Source organism: Kogia breviceps, chromosome 3 (genome assembly GCF_026419965.1).
Source record: "Kogia breviceps isolate mKogBre1 chromosome 3, mKogBre1 haplotype 1, whole genome shotgun sequence".
Taxonomy (NCBI): domain Eukaryota; kingdom Metazoa; phylum Chordata; class Mammalia; order Artiodactyla; family Physeteridae; genus Kogia; species Kogia breviceps.
Window position 1 is genome coordinate 163,608,895 of NC_081312.1, and position 22,474 is coordinate 163,631,368.

Sequence of the window (22,474 nt, forward strand, 5' to 3'; positions counted from 1 at the left end):
GTGTTTAGGGGCCCAGGACGACGAAGAGGGGTGCTGAGAGGGGAAAGAGGGGGCCCGCAGGTGCCCTTGGGTCTGCAAAGTATGGAATCAGCAAGTGCCTGTGTGTGTGGGAAGTATAGCTCACCAAACTTTGCAGCTGCTCAGGGCTTTGATTCAGATTAGAACCAGAAAATGTTCAGGCTAAAAGGGCCCTGAGATACCATCTTTGCTGACCCCTCCTAATTTTGTGGCCCCCCAGAGACTAAATGACTTGTTCAGAGTTTCACAGTGAACCAGAGGCAGAGCCATTTAAAAACAAATGACTCGAACGCCTCCGATCCGCTGTCTACAGCCCTTGCCTTCCCTCAGCTGTTCCCTGCAGGCCTCATCCACCCTCTTCCTCCTTCAAGTGGGTGCGTTTGGTAAACATCTGTGAGCTTTTCATCAGGAGTCAGGGAAGGAGCAGTGCTGCCTTTCCATAATCTAGATCTGAACTCAATATTATTTTCAGAACAAAGGACCCCAACGTCTGAATCAATGCATCTGAGGTTAGGCACCTATTTTTACCTTGTTAGATGAGGTTCTCAGTGTTCCTTACAGCAGTGTCTATTTTTTAAAAAAATACCACAATAGCCTCAATGTGGTCATGATGATTTCACAGCACACCTGTCAGACTGTCAACCTGCTTTTATTATTGCCTTAAGGTCACACGCATCCCTAGCCCCTTGGACCACTACAATATTTTATTTTCCTCATCAGGCTTTTCGTATCTGCAACAGTTCAGTTTCACGTGCATTTGTACATTACTCTTTATGTAGGTCATTGTGATACCCAAAATGAAAAAGCAAGCAAGCCAACAGAGAAGCTCCACTGTAGGTTAATTTGAAGCTTGAGACACTGACTTTACCTGGTTTTTCTTTCATGCTAAACACTTTTTTAGGTTTTGGCCTCCACTGCAAAATTAACATGGCTTTCTCGACTTATTTTTGTCCCCGCCCCAGCTCAGACAGATTTCACACCGTTTCCCACCCCACTCCACCTTCCTGGCCGAGGGGGAGGCAGGAGCATCCAAGTCAGGGATAAACAAATGTTTTCAATGTCCTCTTTACTATTCTGAAATGACACCGTAAATAAATAGTTGATCCCCGGGAGACTTCCTCCTTTCCTCCAATTTGATGGTTTGCCACTGTCTTGGCAAGTTATTTTCACTTTTCATTAAGTTTATTTCCTTCTTTGTTTCATCATATTCAAGACTGGTCTGATTTAGAAATGTAAGATGCTGGACATTATTTATTTTTTTTATTTTTTAAATGTTTTTTTTTTTTGGGGGGGGTGGGATATAGTTGCTTTACAATGTTGTATTAGTTTCTGCTGTACAGCGAAGTGAATCAGCTATACGTATACATATATCCCCTCTTTTCTGGATTTCCTTCCCATTTAGGTCACCGCAGAGCACCGAGTAGAGTTCCCTGTGCTATACAGCAGGTTCTCATTAGTCACCTATTTTATACATAGTAGTGTATATATGTCAATCCCAATCTACCAATTCATCCCAGCCTACCCCTCCCCGCTTGGTGTCCATACGTTTGTTCTCTACATCTGTGTCTCTATTTCTGCTTTGCAGATAGGTTCATCTGTACCATTTTTCTAGATTCCACATATACGCGTTAATATACGATATTTGTTTTTCTGACTTACTTCACTCTGTATGACAGTCTCTAGGTCTATCCTGGACCTTATTTTAAATAGAGTGTCAGAAGAATTTACAGTTGCATGATGAGTTAGGGCAGCAACTAAGAATCATGGGAAACACATCTTGTATCACAAAATCCTACCATGTATCTAGATGTACTTCACATTCTAAGACAACATAATTGGCAGGAAACTTGATTGGTGAAAGAAATAGTGGTATAATAATATCTAGACTCCAATAAAGATGTTTAAAAAATAAAATGGAATAAAGATAACTTAAAAGTGGAAAAAAATAATATCTTGAGAAATTGGGTGGTGGACTTCTGGTTGGAAAAATCTGAGTGAAAACAATGTATAGACTCTCTACCCCACACTTGTAATGGATAATTTGGTGGCAATGGTTTTTATTGTTGTGCTGCACAAATTTTTAGAACAAGACATGGGGCATAATCATATGAAATATTTTTATAACAGCCAAGCTAATGACATTGACTTCCTCCTCTACTGGTATAGGCGTAAGCAGGTTCTTGGTTCCATGTGTCGCCCTTTTGACCTGGCCTGTGTTTGGCAGGGCAGTGGTGTACTCTCTGAGGGGCATCGCACAGTGGTTTTGGAGGAGAATGGTAGAGTAGATTCAAAACAGGATTAGTAATTACAGGACTGCTGGTTCTATGCTCGTTTTTAAAAACAGCTATGTAGTCTACTTTTACATGGTTTGTTAGATGCTGAATTTTAATGGTGGAAGAAAGGGAACGTACAGGTCTTTATTGCCAGGTAGGTATCATTTCTCCATCCCATTTACCCACATTTGGGATTGAGGTTCAAAATAGCTAAACACCCTGATAGAGTGGGCACTAGCCAGCCAGAACGGATGCCAGTTTGCAAACAGCCCTTGTGGACTTATGGGTAATTACCGACTGAGAACCAACCCCACACTAGGTAATGCGCTCCCCTCTGTAATAGATGAGCTTGGGTGCAAAAACCCCAAAAGACACATAACAAAGGGGACTGTCTTATTAGGCTCAGTTGCTGCCCGGAGCCATCTGTGCGTATGCAATCAGGTAAAAGTGAACAACAGCAAAACTAGCTTTCAAAGAACGTTTAACAGTGTTATTGATCAGTTCTGCCCCTGGAGAGTTGGCTCTGACAGTGTATTGACGGTTGTATTGTTGAGTTTTTTTGTTTCAGCGGGAGTAGCTGGTACTTCCCTCCTGCCTGGAGCATGTTTGGAGACCAGAACAAGCACCCACATATTTCACAGGGTAGCAGATGGTTCCCCTGGAGCTGGAAGACACCTGGGCAGCATCTCTTTCCCCTGCTCAGAGCTCAATTTGTGCATTTACACGGAAGGCCAGGAGACTAAACCCATTTACAAAGCACAGATGGACGTGTTAACACGGCCCAGTCACATGTGCCACTCAACCCAGGCCATTTGGCTTTTCAAAAGAGAGTATTTTAAGTCATCCGGCTGCACTCTTTCCTACAAGACCCTCCACCAACACAGTCCGCCAACAATTGTTTTAGATATCTGTGACTTCTTTTTCTTTTTTAAAAAAATTTCATTATTTTTTAAATTGAAGTATAGTTGATTTACAATGTGTCAATTACTTCTGTACAGCAAAGTGACTCACTTATACATATATATACATTCTTTTTCACAGGATAATAAATATAGTTCCCTGTGCTATACAGGAGGACCTTGATGTTTATCCATCCTGTATATACCAGTTTGCATCTGTTAATCCCAAACTCCCAATCCATCACTCTCCCACCCCCTCTCCCTTGGCAACCACCAGTCTCTTCTCTATGTGGGACTTCTTTTTCTTTTTTTTTCTGGCCGCACCATGCGGCATGAGGCATCTTAGTTCCCCAATCAGGGATTGAACCTGCGCCCCCTGCAGTGGAAGCGCAGAGTCTTAACCACTGGACTGCCAGGGATGTCCCGGGACTTCTTTTTCTTAATTCCAGTTGTTGCAGGAGCCAAACGACCGTGGTGGCTACCTTGTTGAACCTTTGGAGCAAGTGTCAATCACAAGTGTTTTTTTGTGTGTGTCCCTTTTGACTCTGAAAACTTTTAAAGGGATTAGCCAATATATAGCTCAAGGAGTTTGAATTCTGATAAAGGTATAAAAGCTTTAAAATAAATAAGCTTCTGATCTCATGCTGGCCTTGAGCTCAAAAGAAATACAGTGACTGTGAAACAGATGTCTTTATTCTTTTTAAGCCAGGAGGGAACAGCTAGGCCAGGCTCTGACTGCTTGCTGAACAGGGCACATGTGTCTAGGTTTTTTGCTGAATAAGTGCCAAGTGTCAAGAGATCTGGGTAAGTCCCCGGGGGCAGTAAGGATGGCTCTCCCATGTGCTGTGAAGGTACGATGGGCTGAGAAGGTGGGATGTAGGTTCAGGAAAGGAATGTTGATGGTGTAGCGTGGAGGCAGAGGGGAAATGACTCCACGTGAAAAGAATATGTGTACTACTCAGCCAGAAAAAAGAGCAAAGTAATGCCATTTGCAGCAACATGCATGCAAGAGATTATCGTATCAAGTGAAGTAAGCCAGAAAGAGAAAGACAAATACCATATGATATCACTTATATATGGAATCTAAAATAGGACACAAATGAACCTATCTACGAAACAGAAACAGACTCACAGACACAGAAAACAGACTGGTGGTTGCCAGGGGGAGGGGAGGTGGGGGAGGGATGGATTGGGAGTTTGGGATTAGCAGATGTAAACTATTGTATATAGAATGGATAAACAACAAGGTACTGCTGTATAGCACAGGGAACTATTATATTCAGTATCCTGTGATAAACCATAATGGAGAAGAATATTAAAAAAAGAATGTATATATATATGTATAACTGAATTACTTTGCTGTACAGCAGTAATTAACACAACATTGTAAATCAACTAAACTTCAATGAAAGATAATAAAACAAAAAAGAAGGAATATGTACAGTTCACCTTCAAAAGAGAGAGAATTGGGTAAAGCATACTGTCAGGGTAAAAGTTGGAGCTTTGGAATTAGAAAGACCTGGGTTCACGTTCTACCTTGGCTGATGGCTAGTGGTGTAAATTTGAGCTGTAAATTGGGGCAGTGAGATGGAAACATAACACCCAGCTGATGGGGTTGTTGAGTGTACCTACCTCCTTCTGGCACAAAAGGAGTTTGATAGGTGTTGGTTCTTTATTCAGCTTCCCATTTCTAGGGCAAAGCTCTGATATGGAACATTTGGAATCCTTAACTTGCTCTTAGTTGTCAAGGAAGCAATGAATTGAGTCATGAAGACCCATTAGGAGGAGCTCAGGAATGGGTTTCCCCCTCAGTCACTCTCCAGCTGTGACTTCAGAGGAGCCACTTCTCCTCAGAAGCTTCTATTTCCTCAAATGCAAACTGAGGGGTTCGGAAGTTAAGCATCTTCCAGGTTAGAAACTTAAAGGAGCATTACCTTTATTATTTCAGGAGACCAAGGCCACTTGCCTTCATGTCTTTCTTTTGGGGAAGGTGATGGAAGACCCAGAGAAGAAGTGAAGCTCAGTGGCCAAAGCTGGAAATTAGAATCTGTATAAAATTAGTAAAATACTTCCATCTCATTTAAAAATGAGACCGTCATACACTGCTATAGACTATATACGTATATATGAATTTTAAAATTAATTTTTATTGGAGTATAGTTGATTTACAATGTGTTAGTTTCTGCTGTACAGCAAAGTGAATCAGTTATACATATACATATATCCACTCTTTTTTATTTTTTTATTTTTATTTTTTATTTTTTTGCGGTATGCGGGTCTCTCACTGTTGTGGCCTCTCCCGCTGCGGAGCACAGGCTCCGGACGCGCAGGCCCAGCGGCCATGGCTCACGGGCTTAGTTGCTCCGCGGCATGTGGGATCTTCCCGGACCAGGGCACGAACCCGTGTCTCCTGCATCGGCAGGCGGATTCTCAACCACTGCGCCACCAGGGAAGCCCTATCCACTCTTTTTTAGATTCTTTTCCCATATGACAATCTCTAGGTCCATCCATGTCACTGGATAGCATTGTTTTGTTCTTTCTATGGCTGAGTTTCCATTGTATGTATATATATATATATATATACATATATATGTATATATATATATATATATACATATATATGTATATATATATATATATATATATATATACACCACATCTTCTTTATCCTTTCCTCCATCGATGGACATTTAGTTTGCTTCCATGTCTTGGCTATTGTAAATAGTGCTGCTGTGAACATAGGGGTGCACGTATCTTTTCAAATTATGATATTGTCTGGGTATAAACCCAGGTGTCACTCCATCTTCTTGGTCTTAACATCTTCCATCAGTAAAAGATGACTCGACCTTTCTAGCACTGATGCCTCAGGGACCTGCCGGTGCAAAGAGTTTAGGAGATGCATGTGCTCCTTCATTCATTAAATAAAACTCGCTCACACAAAATAAGCAACTGTATGAAACATGTATAAGGCTAGTTTAATATATAGAGGTTATTTACCTCATTGTAATTATATTTTGAGCTCTTTTTTTTCAGATAAAAAAATTTCCCCCAGCTTTATTGAGGTATAATTGACAAATATTGTATATCTCTTGTGTGTACAACTTGATGTTTTGATACACATATACCTTGTGAAATGATCACCAGTTGAGCTAATTAACTTATCCATTTCCTCATTCTTTTTTTGTGGCGAGAACACTTAAGATCTACTGTCTTGGCAAATTTCAAGTGTACAATATGGTATTGTTAACTATAGTCGCATTGCTGTACATTAGATTTCCAGAGTGTATTCATCTTGCATACCTGCAACTCTGTACCCCTTGACCTGTATCTCCCCATTCCCCGCCCCGCTCTCCAGCCCCTGGCAACCGTGCTGCTCTCTGCTTCTATGAGTTTTGACTATTTTAGATTCCACAGCTAAGTGAGACCATGGAGTATTTGTCTTTGTCCGGCTTATTTCGCTTATCATAATGTCCTCCAGCTTCATCCATGTTGTCTCAAATGGCAGGATTTCATTTTTTAAGGCTGACTAATATTCCCTTATATATTTACACCACAGTTTCTTCATCCACTGTGGGCATTTAGGTTGCTTCCATATCTAGGCCATCATCAACAATGCTGCAATGAGCACAGGAGTTCAAATACCTCTTCAAGATTCTGATTTCATTTCCTTTGGGTATATACCCAGAAGTGGGATTGCTGGATCACAGGGTAGTTCTATTTTTCATTTTTTGAGGAACCCCCATACTGTTTTCCACAGTGGCTGCACCAATTTACATTCCCACCAACAGTGTAGGAGGGCTTCCTTTTCTCCACGTCCTCGCCAACATTTATTTCTTGTCTTTTTGATAATAGCCCTTCTCACAGGTGTGAGGTGGTATCTCACTGTGGTTCTGATTTTCATTACCCTGATGATGAGTGATGTTGAGCATCTTTTCATGTATGTACCTGTTGGCCATCTGCATGTCTTCTTTGGGGGAATGTCTATTTAGATACATTGCCCATTTAAACATTGCTTTTGTTTGTTTTGGGGCTATTGAGTTGTATGAGTACCTTACATACGTTGGATATTAACCCCTTATCCACCCCTGCAGTGGTGGAATGGGCTGCTAGGGCCCTCCTGCTCTCCTTTTCCCCCACAGGGAGAATTTGTGGCCGAGGTGATTCCTCTTGGTGCTGATCTATACCAGTCTGAAGGATGGGAGACACAGTTAAACACTTTCTATAGCTTTCTATGAGGCCTTCTTTGGTTTTTTCCCCCCTGTACTGGGTTGTTACAGCTTCTTAATGGTACCCTGAGACTCTCCCAGAGCTATTTTCCTCCATGACTAGTTGTTAAATTATTGTTTTGTGGGGTACAAAGGCTGAGACCTCTCAGTTCTCCATCTTACTAACGCTCTCCAACTCAGTCATATGATCTTTTAAAAAAAATTATTTATTTATTTTAATGTTTTTATTGGAGTATAATTGCTTTACAATGGTGTGTTAGTTTCTGCTTTATAACAAAGTGAATCAGTTATACATATACATATATCCCCATATCTCTTTCCTCTTGCGTCTCCCTCCCACCCACCCTCCCTATCCAACCCTACTAGCTGGTCACAGAGCACCAAGCTGATCTCCCTGTGCTATGCGACTGCTTCCCACTAGCTATCTATTTTACATTTGGTACTGTATATATGTCCATATATACACTACCACTCTCACTGTGTCCCAGCTTACCCATTCCCCTCCCCATGTCCTCAAGTCCATTCTCTAGTAGGTCTGCGTCTTTATTCCCATCTTGCCCCTAGGTTCATCATGTCCTTTTTTTTTTTTTTTTTTAGATTCCATATATATGTGTTGGCCTATGGTATTAGTTTTTCTCTTTCTGACTTACCTCACTCTGTATGACAGACTCTAGGTCTATCCACCTCACTACAAATATCTCAGTTTCATTTCTTTTATGGCTGAGTAATATTCCATTTTATATATATGCCACATCTTCTTTATCCATTCATCTGTCGGTGGACACTTAGGTTGCTTCCGTGTCCTGGCTATTGTGAATAGAGCTGCAATAAACATTGTGGTACATGACTCGTTTTGAATTATGGTTTTCTCAGGGTGTATGCCCAGTAGTGGGATTGCTGGGTCGTATGGTAGTTCTATTTTTAGTTTTTAAAGGAACCTCCATACTGTTCTCCATAGTGCCTGTATCAATTTACATTCCCACCAACAGTGTATGAGGGTTCCCTTTTCTCCACACCCTTTCTGGCATTTATTGTTTGTAGATTTTTTGATGATGGCCATTCTGACCGGTGTGAGATGATATCTCATTGTAGTTTTGATTTGCATTTCTTTAATGATTAATGATGTTGAGCATTCTTTCATGTGTTTGTGGCAATCTGTATATCTTCTTTGGAGAAATGTCTATTTAGGTCTTCTGTCCATTTTTGGATTGGGTTGTTTGTTTTTTTGATATTGAGCTCCATGAGCTGCTTGTAAATTTGGGAGATTAATCCTTTGTCAGTTGCTTCATTTGCAAATATTTTCTCCCATTCTGAGGGTTGTCTTTTCGTCTTGTTTATGGTTTCCTTTGCTGTGCAAAAGCTTTTAAGTTTCATTAGGTCCCATTTGTTTATTTTTCTTTTTATTTCCGTTTCTCTAGGAGGTGGGTCAAAAAGGATCTTGCTGTGATTTATGTCATAGAGTGTTCTGCCTATGTTTTCCTCTAAGAGTTTGATAGTGTCTGGCCTTACATTTAGGTCTTTAATCCATTTTGAGTTTATTTTTGTGTATGGTGTTAGGGAGTGTTCTAATTTCATCCTTTTATATGTAGCTGTCCAGTTTTCCCAGCACCACTTATTGAAGAGGCTGTCTTTTCTCCATTGTATATTTGTGCCTCCTTTATCAAAGATAAGGTGACCATATGTGTGTGGGTTTATCTCTGGGCTTTCTATCCTGTTCCATTGATCTATATTTCTGTTTTTGTGCCAGTACTGTCTTGATTACTGTAGCTTTGTAGTATGGTCTGAAGTCAGGGAGCCTGATTCCTCCAGCTCTGTTTTTCTTTCTCAAGATTGCTTTGGCTATTCATGATCTTTTGTGTTTCCATACAAATTGTGAAATTTTTTTGTTCTAGTTCTGTGAAAAATGCCATTGGTAGTTTGATAGGGATTGCATTGAATCTGTAGATTGCTTTGGGTAGTAGTGTCATTTTCACAATGTTAATTCTTCTAATCCAAGAACATGGTATCTCTCTCCATCTGTTTGTTTCATCTTTAATTTCTTTCATCAGTGTCTTATAATTTTCTGCATAAAGGTCTTCTGTCTCCTTAGGTAGGTTTATTCCTAGGTATTTTATTCTTTTCGTTGCAATGGTAAATGGGAGTGCTTTCTTAATTTCACTTTCAGATTTTTCATCGTTAGTGTATAGGAATGCAAGAGATTTCTGTGCATTAATTTTGTATCCTGCTACTTTGCCAAATTCATTGATTAGCTCTAGTAGTTTTCAGGTAGCATCTTTAGGATTCTCTATGTATAGTATCATGTCATCTGCAAACAGTGAGAGCTTTACTTCTTCTTTTCTTATTTGGATTCCTTTTATTTCTTTTTCTTCTCTGATTGCTGTGGCTAAAACTTCCAAAACTATGTTGAGTAATAGTGGTGAGAGTGGGCATCCTTGTCTTTTTCCTGATCTTAGTGGAAATGGTTTCAGTTTTTCACCATTGAGGACGATGTTGGCTATGGGTTTGTCATATATGGTCTGTATTATGTTGAGGTAAGTTCCCTCTATGCCTACTTTCTAGAGGGTTTTTGTCATAAATGGGTGTTGAATTTTGTCAAAAGCTTTCTCTGCATCTATTGAGATGATCATAGGGTTTTTCTCCTTCATTTTGTTAATACAGTGTATCACATTGATTGATTTGCATATATTGAAGAATCCTTGCCTTCCTGGGATAAACCCCACTTGATTATGGTGTATGATCCTTTTAATGTGCTGTTGGATTCTGTTTGCTAGTATTCATTGAGGATTTTTGCATCTATGTTCATCAGTGATATTGGTATGTAGTTTTCTTTTTTTGTGACATCTTTGTCTGGTTGTGGTATCAGGGTGATGGTGGCCTCATAGAATGAGTTTGGGAGTGTTCCTTCCTCTGCTATATTTTGGAAGAGTTTGAGAAGGATAGGTGTTAGCTCTTCTCTAAATGTTTGATAGAATTTGCCTGTGAAGCCATCTGGTCCTGGGCTTTTGTTTTTTTGGAAAATTTAAATCACAGTTTCAATTTCAGTGCTTGTGATTGGTTTGTTCATATTTTCTATTTCTTCCTGTTTCAGTCTCAGAAGGTTGTGCATATCTAAGAATTTGTCCATGTCTTCAAGGTTGTCCTTTTTATTGGCATATAGTTGCTTGTAGTAGTCTCTCATGATCCTTTGTATATCTGCAGTGTCAGTTGTTACTTTCCCTTTTTCATTTCTAATTGTATTGATTTGAGTCTTCTCCCTTTTTTTTCTTAATGAGTCTGGCTAATGGTTTATCAATTCTGTTTATCTTCTCAAAGAACAAGCTTTTAATTTTATTGATCTTTGCTATTGTTTCCTTCATTTCTTTTTCATTTATTTCTGATTTGCTCTCTATGATTTCTTTCCTGCTGCTAACTTTGGGATTGTTCTTCTTTCTCTAATTGCATTAGGTGTAAGGTTAGGTTGTTTATTTGAGATGTTTCTTGTTTCTTAAGGTAGGATTGTATTGCTATAAACTTCCCTCTTAGAACTGCTTTTGCTGCATCCCATAGGTTTTGGGTTGTCGTGTTTTCATTGTCATTTGTTTCTGGCTGTTTGTGATTTCCTCTTTGATTTCTTCAGTGATCTCTTGGTTATTAAGTAATGTGTTGTTTAGCTCCATGTGTCTGTATTTCTTACAGATTTTTTCCTGTAATTGACATCTAGTCTCATAGCATTGTGGTCGGAAAAGGTACTTGATCTGATTTCAATTTTCTTAAATTTACCAAGGCTTGATTTGTGACCCAAAATATGAGCTATCCTGGAGAATGTTCCATGAGCACTTGAGAAGAATGTGTATTCTGTTGTTTTTGGATGGGTTGTCCTATAAATATCTATTAAGTCCATCTTGTTTAATGTATCATTTAAAACTTTTGTTTCCTTATTTATTTTCATTTTGGATGATCTGTCCATTGGTGAAAGTGAGGTGTTAAAGTCGCCTACTATGATTGTGTTACTGTCGATTTCCCCTTTTATGGCTGTTAGTATTTGCCTTATGTATTAAGGTGCTCCTATGTTGGGTGCATAAATATTTATAATTGTTATATCTTCTTCTTGGATTTATCCTGTGATCATTATGCAGTGTCCTTCTTTGTCTCTTGTAATAGTCTTTGTTTTAAAGTCTATTTTGTCTGATATGAGAATTACTACTCCAACTTTCTTCTGATTTCCATTTGCATGGAATATCTTTTTCCATCCCCTCACTTTCAGTCTGTATGTGTCTGTAGGTCTGAAGTGGGTCTCTTGTAGACAGCATATATATGGGTCTTGTTTTAGTATCCATTCAGCCAGTCTATGTCTTTTGGTTGGAGCATTTAATCCATTTACATTTAAGGTAATTATCGATATGTATGTTCCTAGTACCATTTTCTTAATTGTATTGGGTTTGTTATTGTAGGTCTTTTCCTTCTCTTGTGTTTCCTGCCTAGAGAAGTTCCTTTAGCATTTGTTGTAAAGCTGGTTTGGTGGTGCTGAATTCTCTTAGCTTTTGCTTGTCTGTAAAGGTTTTAATTTCTTGGTTAAATCTGAATGAGATCCTTGCTGGATAGAGTAATCTTGGTTGTAGGTTTTTCCCTGTCATCACTTTAAATATGTCCTGCCACTCCCTTCTGGCTGGCAGAGTTTCTGCTGAAAGGTCATCTGTTAACCTTATGGGGATTCCCTTGTATGTTATTTTTCCCTTGCTGCTTTTAGTATTTTTTCTTTGTATTTAATTTCTGATAGTTTGATTAATATATGTCTTGGCGTGTTTCTCCTTGGATTTATCCTGTATGGGACTCTCTGTGCTTCCTGGACTTGATTGACTATTTCCTTTCCCATATTAGGGAAGTTTTCAACTATAATCTCTTCAAATATTTTCTCAGTCCCTTTCTTTTTCTCTTCTTCTTCTGGGACCCCTATAATTTGAATGTTGGTGAGTTTAATATTGTCCCAGAGATCTCTGAGACTGTCCTCAATTATTTTCATTCTTTTTTCTTTATTCTGCTCTGCAGTAGTCATTTCCACTATTTTATCTTCTAGGTCACTTATCCATTCTTCTGCCTCAGTTTTTATGCTATTGATGCCTTCTAGAGAATATTTAATTTCATTTATTGTGTTTTTCATCATTGTTTGTTTGCTCTTTAGTTCTTCTAGGTCCTTGTTAAACGTTTCTTGTATTTTCTCCATTCTATTTCCAAGATTTTGGATCATCTTTACTATCATTACTCTGAATTCTTTTTCTGGTAGACTGCCTATTTGCTCTTCATTTGTTAGGTCTGGTGGGTTTTTACCTTGCTCCTTCATCTGCTGTTTGTTTCTCTGTCTTCTCACTTTGCTTAACGTACTGTGTTTGGGGTCTCTTTTTCGCAGGCTGCAGGTTTGTAGTTCCCTTTGTTTTTGGTGTCTGCTCCCAGTGGCTAAGGTTGGTTCAGTGGGTTGTGTAGGCTTCCTGGTGGAGGGGACTAGTGCCTGTGTTCTGGTGGATGAGGCTGGATCTTGTGTTTCTGGTGGGCAGGTCCACGTTTGGTGGTGTGTTTTGGGGTGTCTGTGGCCTTATAATGATTTTAGGCAGCCTCTCTGCTAATGGGTGGTGTTTTGTTCCTGTCTTGCTAGTTTTTTGGCACAGAGTGTCCAGCACTGTAGCTTGTTGGTCATTGAGTGGAGCTGGGTCTTGCTTTTGAGATGGAGATCTCTGGGCGATTTTCACCATTTGATATTATGTGGAGCTGGGAGGTCTCTTGTGGACCAGGGTCCTGAACTTGGCTCTCCCACCTCAGAGGCACAGCCCTGATGCCTGGCTGGAGCACCGAGAGCCTGTCATCCACACAGCTCAGAATAAAAGGGAGAAAAAAAGAAAGAAAGAAGATAAAATATATAAAATTAAAGAGTTATTAAAATAAAAAATATTATTTAAAAAATTGCAAAAATAATAAAAAAAAAGAAAGAACAACCAAACCAAAAAACAATTCCACTAATGATACCACCTGCTGAAAACCGTACTAAAAAAAATAAAAGAAAAAACAAAAACGGACAGACAGAACCCTAGGACAAATAGTAAAAGCAAAGCTATACAGACAAAATCACACACAGAAGCATACACATACACACTCACAAAAAGAGAAAAAGGGGGGAAAAATATATATCGTTGCTCCCAAAGTCCACCTCCTCAATTTGGGATGATTCGGTGTCTATTCAGGTATTCCACAGATGCAGGGTACATCAAGTTGACTGTGGAGATTTAATCCGCTGCTCCTGAGGCTGCTGGGAGAGATTTCCCTTTCTTTTATTTGTTCGCACAGCTCCTGGGGTTCAGCTTTGGATTTGGACCCGCCTCTGTGTGTAGGTCGCCTGAGGGTGTCTGTTCTTCTCTCAGACAGGACGGGGTTAAAGGAGCAGCTGATTCGGGGGCTCTGGCTCACTCAGGCCGCGGGGAGGGAGGGGTACGGAGTGTGGGGTGAGCCTGCGGCTGCAGAGGCCAGCGTGACGTTGCACCAGCCTGAGGCGCCGTGTGTTCTCCCGGGGACGTTGTCCCTGGATCACGGGACCCTGGCTGTGGCGGGCTGCACAGGCTCCCGGGAGGGGAGGTGTGGAGAGTGACCTGTGCTCGCACACAGGCTTCCTGGTGGCGGCAGCAGCAGCCTTAGCGTCTCATGCCCGTCTCTGGGGTCCGCGCTTATAGCCGCGGCTCGCGCCCATCTCTGGAGCTCCTTTAAGCGGAGCTCTGAATCCCCTCTCCTCGCGCACCAGGGAAAAAAGAGGGAAGAAAAAGTCTCTTGTCTCTTCGGCAGCTCCAGACTTTTTCCAGGACCCCCCTCCTGGCTAGTCGTGGCTCACTAACCCCATCAGGCTGTGTTCACGCCGCCAGTCCTCTCCCTGGGATCCGACCGAAGCCCGAGCCTCAGCTCCCAGCCCCCGCCCGCTCCGGCGCGGGGAACAGACAAGCATCTCGGGCTGGTGAGCGCTGGTCAGCACCGATCCTCTGCGGGAATCTCTCCGCTTTGCCCTCCGCACCCCTGTGGCCGCGCTCCCCTCCGCGGCTCCGAAGCTCCCCCCGCTCCGCCAACCGCAGTCTGCGCCCGTGAAGGGGCTTCCTCGTGTGTGGAAACCTTTCCTCCTTCCCAGCTCTCTCCCACTGGTGCAGGTCCCATCCCTATGCTTTTGTCTCTGTTTTTTCTTTTTTCTTTTGCCCGACCCAGGTACGTGGGGAGTTTCTTGCCTTTTGGGAGGTCTGAGGTTCAGCCAGCGTTCAGTAGGTGTGCTGTAGGAGCAGTTCCACGTGTAGATGTACTTCTGATGTATTAGTGGGGAGGAAGGTGATCTCTGCGTCTTACTCTTCCGCCGTCTTGAAGCTCCTCTGGTCATATGATCTTATATGTAGAAAACTCTGGGTCTTTGTTCCAGAAAATGCACTTCCCAGTTGGCATGAAACTCTTTTATTTCTTTTAATTAAAAAATTTGAAATGTATGCTTCTGGTGGTTAGGCTTTGAGGATTTTGTTGTACTTCGTTGGCAGAATGTGTGTCTTCACCTTGACTATGGAATGACTTTCAAACTCTTTATCCAAATGTTTGCAGCACTGGACATCTGGCGCTAATGTACTTTCCTGTCTGGAAACTTCTGTTCTCTGTGTACTTCAGCTAGTCCATTGATTTGATTACTTTCCCGAGAAGGCCCATCTCCAGGTGTGCTGTCTTTGCAGGAGTGTGGGATCTTGTCTCCAGGAAAAGGACAGCTGATTCTGAGTACAAACTTACTCACCACCTTGCCTTGAAGTGCCTTAGTTAGAACTCAGAGCAAAGGGTGCCCTCTGGAAGGAAACAGCAAGACTAGCCCTAAAGACAGATTCAGGGAGATGCTCAAGGAATGCTGTCCCCATTTAAGAGAAAAGGTTTTAGTCTGTGGGAGAGAAATTCATGGATTAAAAGAAATCAGTCACGTCTTATAAGTGCAGTTACCAAATTTTGGCTGGTGTTTTGAGTAGCACACATCTTAGGTGAAATAGGGAGCAGAGAGGAAAATTCACAGAGTTCTTTGGGAGAATCCCAAAAGACAAGCCAGGCACTTCTAGGCACATAGTAGGTGCACAGTAAACACTGTTGAATGATCTTCTGATTGAGGAGCAAAAAAAGAAAAAAAAAAGTCGAATGAATAATAGACTGAATGGTTTTCTGAGCTCTCATTACAGTGTTTTAGAAGGAAGCACAAAAGTGTGCCTTTAAATAGAGTATTAGAGTTGTTTTATGCCAGGCTATCTTTAGGAGAAATTGGGCTGACCAAGGCAGGGGTCAAAATAATTCTTCTATTTTCCCAAATCCCTTCCTTCTGTTGAGAGCTAGGAGAAGCTGGTGTTGGAGAAACATAATTTAAAAAAACCCAGATCTTCCCTCAATTCAGAAAACCTCTCCACAAAGGTAGCAGAGAAAGAAAACCATTGTATTACTGCGGGAGGGCGGGGGCATTAAACCAGACTGTGATGTACATCACCGTCAGCCCGCTGGGAATTTGCAAAGACAGAAAGGAATTTCACCCCCTTAGATAGCCAAGCAGACACAAGCTGTGATAGACCTGTTCTCAAGAGAAACAAATCACTGGTCCTCAAGTGAGGCAACTTTACAGTGTCTTTTCCCAGTCATAGTCCATCCTCACTTTCTCATGGTAATTGGGGCACCACCTGCACTCGCTTTATTTCCAAGGAGAAACAAAACTCTCATATATTTAGGACAGGAGGTAGTTTTGCAAATCGAAGCCAGGTGCCCATGAGGTCAGGCTCCTATGCTCCCAAGGGAACCGGGAGAGAGGAGCTCTATCTCCCTTGATGTGTGCACTTCAAAAAGGTGGCTGCCAGGTCCCCGAGAAAACATTCCTGAGTGGTGAGACCTCCAAAAAAAAAAAAAAAAAGGTATGTAAAGTTTAACATACATTTGAGAAAGACAGAGAAAGAAATTCTGGAAGAAAAGGGAGAGGAGAGGGAGAAGTTTCTTCTCTCATTTTCAACAGGGAGAATTAGCCTCCTGTTTTCAATTGGTATTTGTCCTTACCCTGGCCAGGGCTGGAATCATTCTGGACCAGACATAGTCTGTTTCCAAAAATCTTCTCTTGTCAGGTAGCAGGGTGAGAAACAAAATAAATGGACTCTACCTAGAAGACATTCTGAACTTGAAGACCATATGTGAACTAGGAGATGTGCATTTAAAAAAGAATTCCCCACCGCTAATGGCGCTCAGCCTTCTTTTGTCCACACTGTAAAGGCCCAGGTGGCTGGACACAGCACTCTCAGTTAATGTCAGAGAGGCTGTTTCTGAGCTACTTCTCAGAGACAATCAAGAATTCTTCCTCTTGTTGCTGATTTGACTTATAAGACACACTAGACTACCTATCTGTCTATCTATCTACCCATCCATCTACCTACCTACCCATCCATCATTATCTATCTATCATCTATCGATATATTGATATAGTTATATCAATAGCTAGAGATATAGATAGATATAGATGATAGATAGGTAGATAGGTATGATGGATGGGTGGATAGATAGATAGATATCTTTCCTCAGGCTCATGATCAACTTGAAAATATCAAGTGACTCTCATTCGGAAGCATCCACTAATTCCCCGCACCGTGCTGGAGTATCTCTTATTCTCATAATGGGCAACGAGCTGCACTGTATAGGTGAGAACGTCTCATCCAGGAAGGTAATGATGCTGCAAAGCCTGTCATGGCTGAGCTGGGACTGGACCTCAGGTCTGTCTGGTTTCCAAACCCACAGTCTCCCCGCAGCTGCCCAGGGCCCCAGCACATCTCAGCTTACACATGGGATCCTAGGAAGAGATTTTTTTTTCAACCAGTGTGTTCACAGTAGGGAGGACCACGAGCTCTCAGGATTGTATGGAAGTAGTTCTGGCACCAAGAGGAAAGCTTAACTAGCTGTAATCCCCAAGCCCTCGCAATGCTGCAGCTGGGATCTTTGTTCTAAACACTGTCAAAGATTCTCTCCTTGACCAAACTCTACTCAGCCTTCCTGAACTCTTTTTCAACTAAGCGTGACTTCTGGGCTTCTGTGTTTGTCTCTGCATTGTCCAATTTTAGCAAGAATCTTGCTAAGTCAGTTTCACCAGAACCCTCACTCTGGACACCCGATGGGTCTCCTCATCCCCCCAGGTGAGGTCTGATCACCTGGCTTGCCTTCAGCGAGAATCCTGATAGGTCGGTTCAGCCAGAATCCACCTTCCCGCTGCTGTTCCAGTGCCCCGCCGCTCACCGCCGCCCCGCACCCCGTCCCTTCTCTAGAAACCCCCGCTTTCCCGTGCAGTCTCCCCCCACTGCGGTACCCACCGCCGCAGTTCCCCTTGAACAGTCATCCTTCCTGCGCTTTCACAAGTGTCACTGGGTATTTTCTCTAACCATATTGACACGTTTATAAACCGCGGTGTGGATGTTCCACCGGCAGGAAGAAACAGCTGCCAACTCACAAAGAGCCGGAGAGAGGCTTTTCTTCCTGTGCGTGTGGGAAAACTGTGAGCTCTGCAGTCAAAGAGGATACTGAAGGCCCGTGAGGGAAAAAGCAGGCGAGGGGAATGAGGTGACGGGACAAAAATGGAGAGAAGAGTAAGAACCGCGATGGGGAATTCACGTGGACAAGAAGCCGGGCGATGGTGGGAGGTTTTGCCATGGGAGGAGGGAGGCGAAGGCCTGGCAGGGATGGGATGGCCCGCCTTCACGTGCGGTGGCCGAATGGGCAGGATGGCGCTACTGCCTTCTCCTAGCGCACTGCTGGCTTCCTAGAATGGTGTGTGTCAATCTCCCAAGGCTGCTGTCATAAATTACCATAAGCTGGATGGCTTGAAAACAACAGAAATGTATTTTCCCTCAGTTTTGGAGGCCAGAAGTTCAAAGTCAAGGTGTTGGCAGGACCACACTCCCTCTGCAGGCTCTAGGGGAGGACCCGTCCTGGCCTCTCCCAGCTTCTTGTGGCGCCTGGTGTTCCTGGGCTTGGGGCTGCCTCACTCCAATCTCTGTCTCCATCTTCACCTGGCCTTCTCTTCTCCCTGTTGTCTCTTGTAAGGACGCTCGATGTTGGATTTAGGGTCCAGCCGTAAACTCTAGGATGCTGTCACCTCTAGATCTTTAACTTAATGACATCGGCCGAGACCCCTTTACCAAATAAGGTCATATTCGCAGGTGCCAGGTGGACATGCCTTTGGAGGGGCCACCGTTCAAACACCACACAGTGCATTCGTTTACTTCCTCACCTCCCCAACAACTCATTTTGAGCCCGAATATAACCAAGGAAACGTGGCAAGGACAGAGACAAACTAGACAGAGATTCTGCCCTCAGGGGTTTACAGTCTAGAAAGAGGGGCAAAGCAGATGCTTGGAGAGCTTGATGAAGAAATGGTGAGTGCCGTGGGAAATGTACAGAGAAATACAATAGGATGGGAACTTAACAAGGTGAGAGATACATCAGCTCAAGTCGGGAGTTATTTCATGGCAGACTTGATAATTGAAGTGGATCTTGGGAGACAGGAAGACATGAACTTGTGGGGATGCAGCATTCGAGGCAGGAAAAACTAGCTTCCCGAAGGCCTGGAGGCAGGAAACGATGCGGGTTCATGGGCAGTGCTAAGAAATCCGAATCAGTGGGAGCACGGGTGAGTGAAAGGCAGAGATGAAAGGTGATGGTAGAGAGGTTGTCTGGGGACAAGATGGGGTGCCCTGGATGGGGTTCAGCAAAGGACGATTGTACAGCGTTTTGAACATGAGGGTGTGGGATAATAACCTTGATTTCTGAAGATAATATTTTTATATTTCATAAATAGTAAAAGTTATTTTAAGCTAGAGATATTTGAGATTCAATAGATGCAGAGAGAGGCCTTCCTGGAGCTTTTTAAAATCTAACTAAAAGCAGACACTTAAGAGAAATAAGGACCACCATGGATTCCTTCTTTGGGGGTGAGTCTGATCCCAGGAGTGAGGCTAAGAGTAAACCTACTTCCATAAATCTCCATTTTGGGGAAGTTTTTGGCCCTGAAGAAACAAGACAGGAAGACCACTCATACCTATGTGGACAAACATGATCACAAACTTTCTTGTCTCCTGAAACCCCTATTTGCTCTTTGCATTGGAGCCTTTTCTTCTTCCTCTCTTTCCTCTGGTAAGTTAGCTATTTAAGCCCCAAATTCTAACTACTCCTTTGAGTGACTCATCACATGTATGCATGTTGCATGTGTAGATAAAAGCATGCTTCTCTTCCTCATCGGTATTTTGTTAATTTAATTCACAGGCCCTCAGGTACTGAACCTAAGAGGTAGAGGAAAAGTTATTCCCACTCTACAGTTTATATGTTGTATATGTGAATTGAAATGAAGAAGGAGACTTAAGATGGGGACACTGGTTCATCAGCTATTAAATAATCCAGGCACGATTAGCAGGAGAGAAAGTAGAGATAAGTATATAGTTTGGAGAAGTTGCAGAGGCAGAATTGTTAAGAATTTGGTGAGAGAGAGAGGGAGGTTAGAAAGGGGGAGGGGATAGTCAACAAGGACTCTGTGGTTCTGAGCCTGGATGACCAGGTCCATGATGGTGCTGTTAATAGAATGAGAGACTACAAGGGAGATAAAGATCATAAGTGAACAGGATGAGTTAGTGGAACCTGTGTGAAGTCTGGCGGAGAGGCTAGAACTGGGGATGAGGATTGAGACTGTCTGCACTGCATGTTCTTGAAGGCATGGCGTGGGAGGAGAAAACCAAGGAAAAGTACAAGCAAGGAGGGAAGAGGGGACTCGGAGGTGATTTGGGGAAGGAGGGAACGGGGCCAGCTGGGGGTGGGGTGGGGGGTGGGTAATTAAAGGTGGAGGGGATGAAAGAGCAAAGGGCTCTGTCAGAACATCCGAAGGGCTGAGATCAAAGAGAGGGTCTTTCCTTGTATAAAAAGCTGCAGAGGGGTAGAGGGGTAGATGAGGATCTAGAACATTCCACCTGAACTGGCAAGAGGGCGTCCTTGGGGGAAGCAGTGTCAGGAGACACTGCTCCAACCCAGGGGGTTGGAGATCACTCCTTCAAGAATCTTGTGGGGAGAAGAGCATCCCAGGTACTGGGAGCAGGAAGTGCAAAGGCCCTGAGGCAGAACTGTGTCAGGGTGGTGGGGAAACCACTATGACTGAAGCCAGTTGAGCAAAGTTGAGAGTAGGAGGCTAAAGACTTCATCCTGCAGGTCCTTTGAAGGCTGGGTAGGGAATCTGGAATAAGTGAGTGGAAAAAATAAATGAGTGGAAAAAAACAAGAAATCTTGTGGGGAAGGAAAGGAGGAATATAATACTAATAACTTAAAGGTTATCTGAGTTTCTCTCCTGTTGGGGATTTTTAATGATTCTCACAATTTAAAACATTAACTCAATTCTAGCTACATTTTGATGATAACCAAAACAGAACCAGGTATGGGGCAGGGGGGAGGGGCAAGTAGGGAATTAAACTATGAAGAGGCATCTTTCTTTCTTTTTTTTATTCCATTTTTACATATCCACCTCTTTGTCATTAAGTCACAACATTTTATCAAAAAATACACACAGCACAGATATTTTAAACATGGATAGCTAGAATTCTTATTAAATAAGATTGCTGCAAATAGCATGCATGGGTCTTTATCTTGAAGGATGTCTCTCTCAAGAGACTCAGGAGTCATCAAATCATCAGTAATGGTATAATAAAGGGATGGGTTATCTTTTCTCTAGAAGAATTATGCACTTTTTTTTTTTTTTGCTGTTCTAATGTGAGGATGGTAATGAGAAACTGCCACTGCTACTGAATCAGCTGAGAATGGATGGATGGAAAGGTTTTATTGGCAGGAGCAAAATGACTCTATCTTTATTGGACTCTAAATTTAATTTCTACGTTGACAAGATAACCAGAGTAGGGGTCTAGTAAACATTGCATATGGATGACACGAACTCTCCCCACTTTCCTCTTGCCCATGAATTTCATGAATAAATCAGAATGAATGAATTTGTAAATCTCAAGTTACAAGCCATGTTTATTACGAAGAATTCCCATAAGAACCTATTCAGGGCTTCCCCTACCCCCTACCCTTCACACTCGCCCAGGTGTGAACGGAATAAAATGGGTTAGTGGTTACTTGTCTGTGGCCGAGCGGATGCCAGTGCTACGCCAGGCAACGTGCAGTTTCAGTCTTGAGAAGTCTGGACTCTGCTCCTTGAGTCAACGCGTATGTCACTGATCAGCGGTGGGTGCCCAGGTGAAGAGCCATAACTTAGAGTGGAATTAAGTTTTCAAATCTTTCGCAGTCAGTGCAGAGAACCATCTTCAAGTAAATAACTACAGTGAGGGAGGACCTAATTTCAAGAGTGGCTGTGAGAGACGACGGGAGAATCCAAAGGGCATCGTCATTAGTGAAGCAGAGCTGGTTTCTGCTACAGATGCAAAGTCGGTGAGGAGCTCAAAGGGCTCAGCCTTTATTGTTGAGTGTTTTCTTTTCTTTTCCAAGTTGAAAAGGAACCCAAGAAGTGTCACTTGAACCAGTTCACAGAGAGAAGGCAAATCCCTTCGTGTGTCCGTAGAGGCGAGTTCAGGATATCAGCTTCTCCATCCCTGGATTCATGAAGGAAAAGTTCCGGAACATGTTCTGGTCCATGCTGTTGATCAGCGCTCTGTCTGCAAATGACAGCCGGGGCTTCTCATTCAAGAATTCTTTGTCGAAATTGCTGCAGTCGTACGGTGATTTCTTGACCAGAGTTTAAGGGGTGGGGAGAAAAAGAGAGGAAAATCAGCCACTGAATTCATGATTCATTCAAGATATGGCTTTTGTCATCTAGGCTGTAATCTGCACGTGAAAACGTTGGCGTCTGCCAATAAACGAAAGTAATACTGACAGATGATTGTATAGGGCCTTTATTGAACATCTCTAAGATCCTGACTCATCAGCGTATCAGTAGTATAATTAAATTCGTATACAGGAATTCCATGATGTGTACATTCAAATAACTTTACATGAAGCAGGACTGGCAACCTTTGAAAAAGTGGTAAGCCCCAAT

The 22,474-nt window shown here is 42.4% G+C and overlaps 1 protein-coding gene across 9 annotated transcripts in view; it reads right to left on the reverse strand.

Moving 5' to 3' along the window:
- Window positions 1-21,243: 21,243 nt before the first annotated feature.
- PRKCQ (protein kinase C theta) overlaps window positions 21,244-22,474 on the reverse strand; it is a 147,325-nt gene continuing 146,094 nt past the window's right edge. For all 9 annotated transcript variants that reach the window (XM_067030215.1, XM_067030218.1, XM_067030212.1 and 6 more), the window contains one exon: window positions 21,244-22,164. In XM_067030215.1, coding sequence (XP_066886316.1) covers window positions 22,009-22,164 — 156 coding nt within the window. In that variant the 3' untranslated portion in view covers window positions 21,244-22,008. The remainder of the gene's footprint in view (window positions 22,165-22,474) is intronic.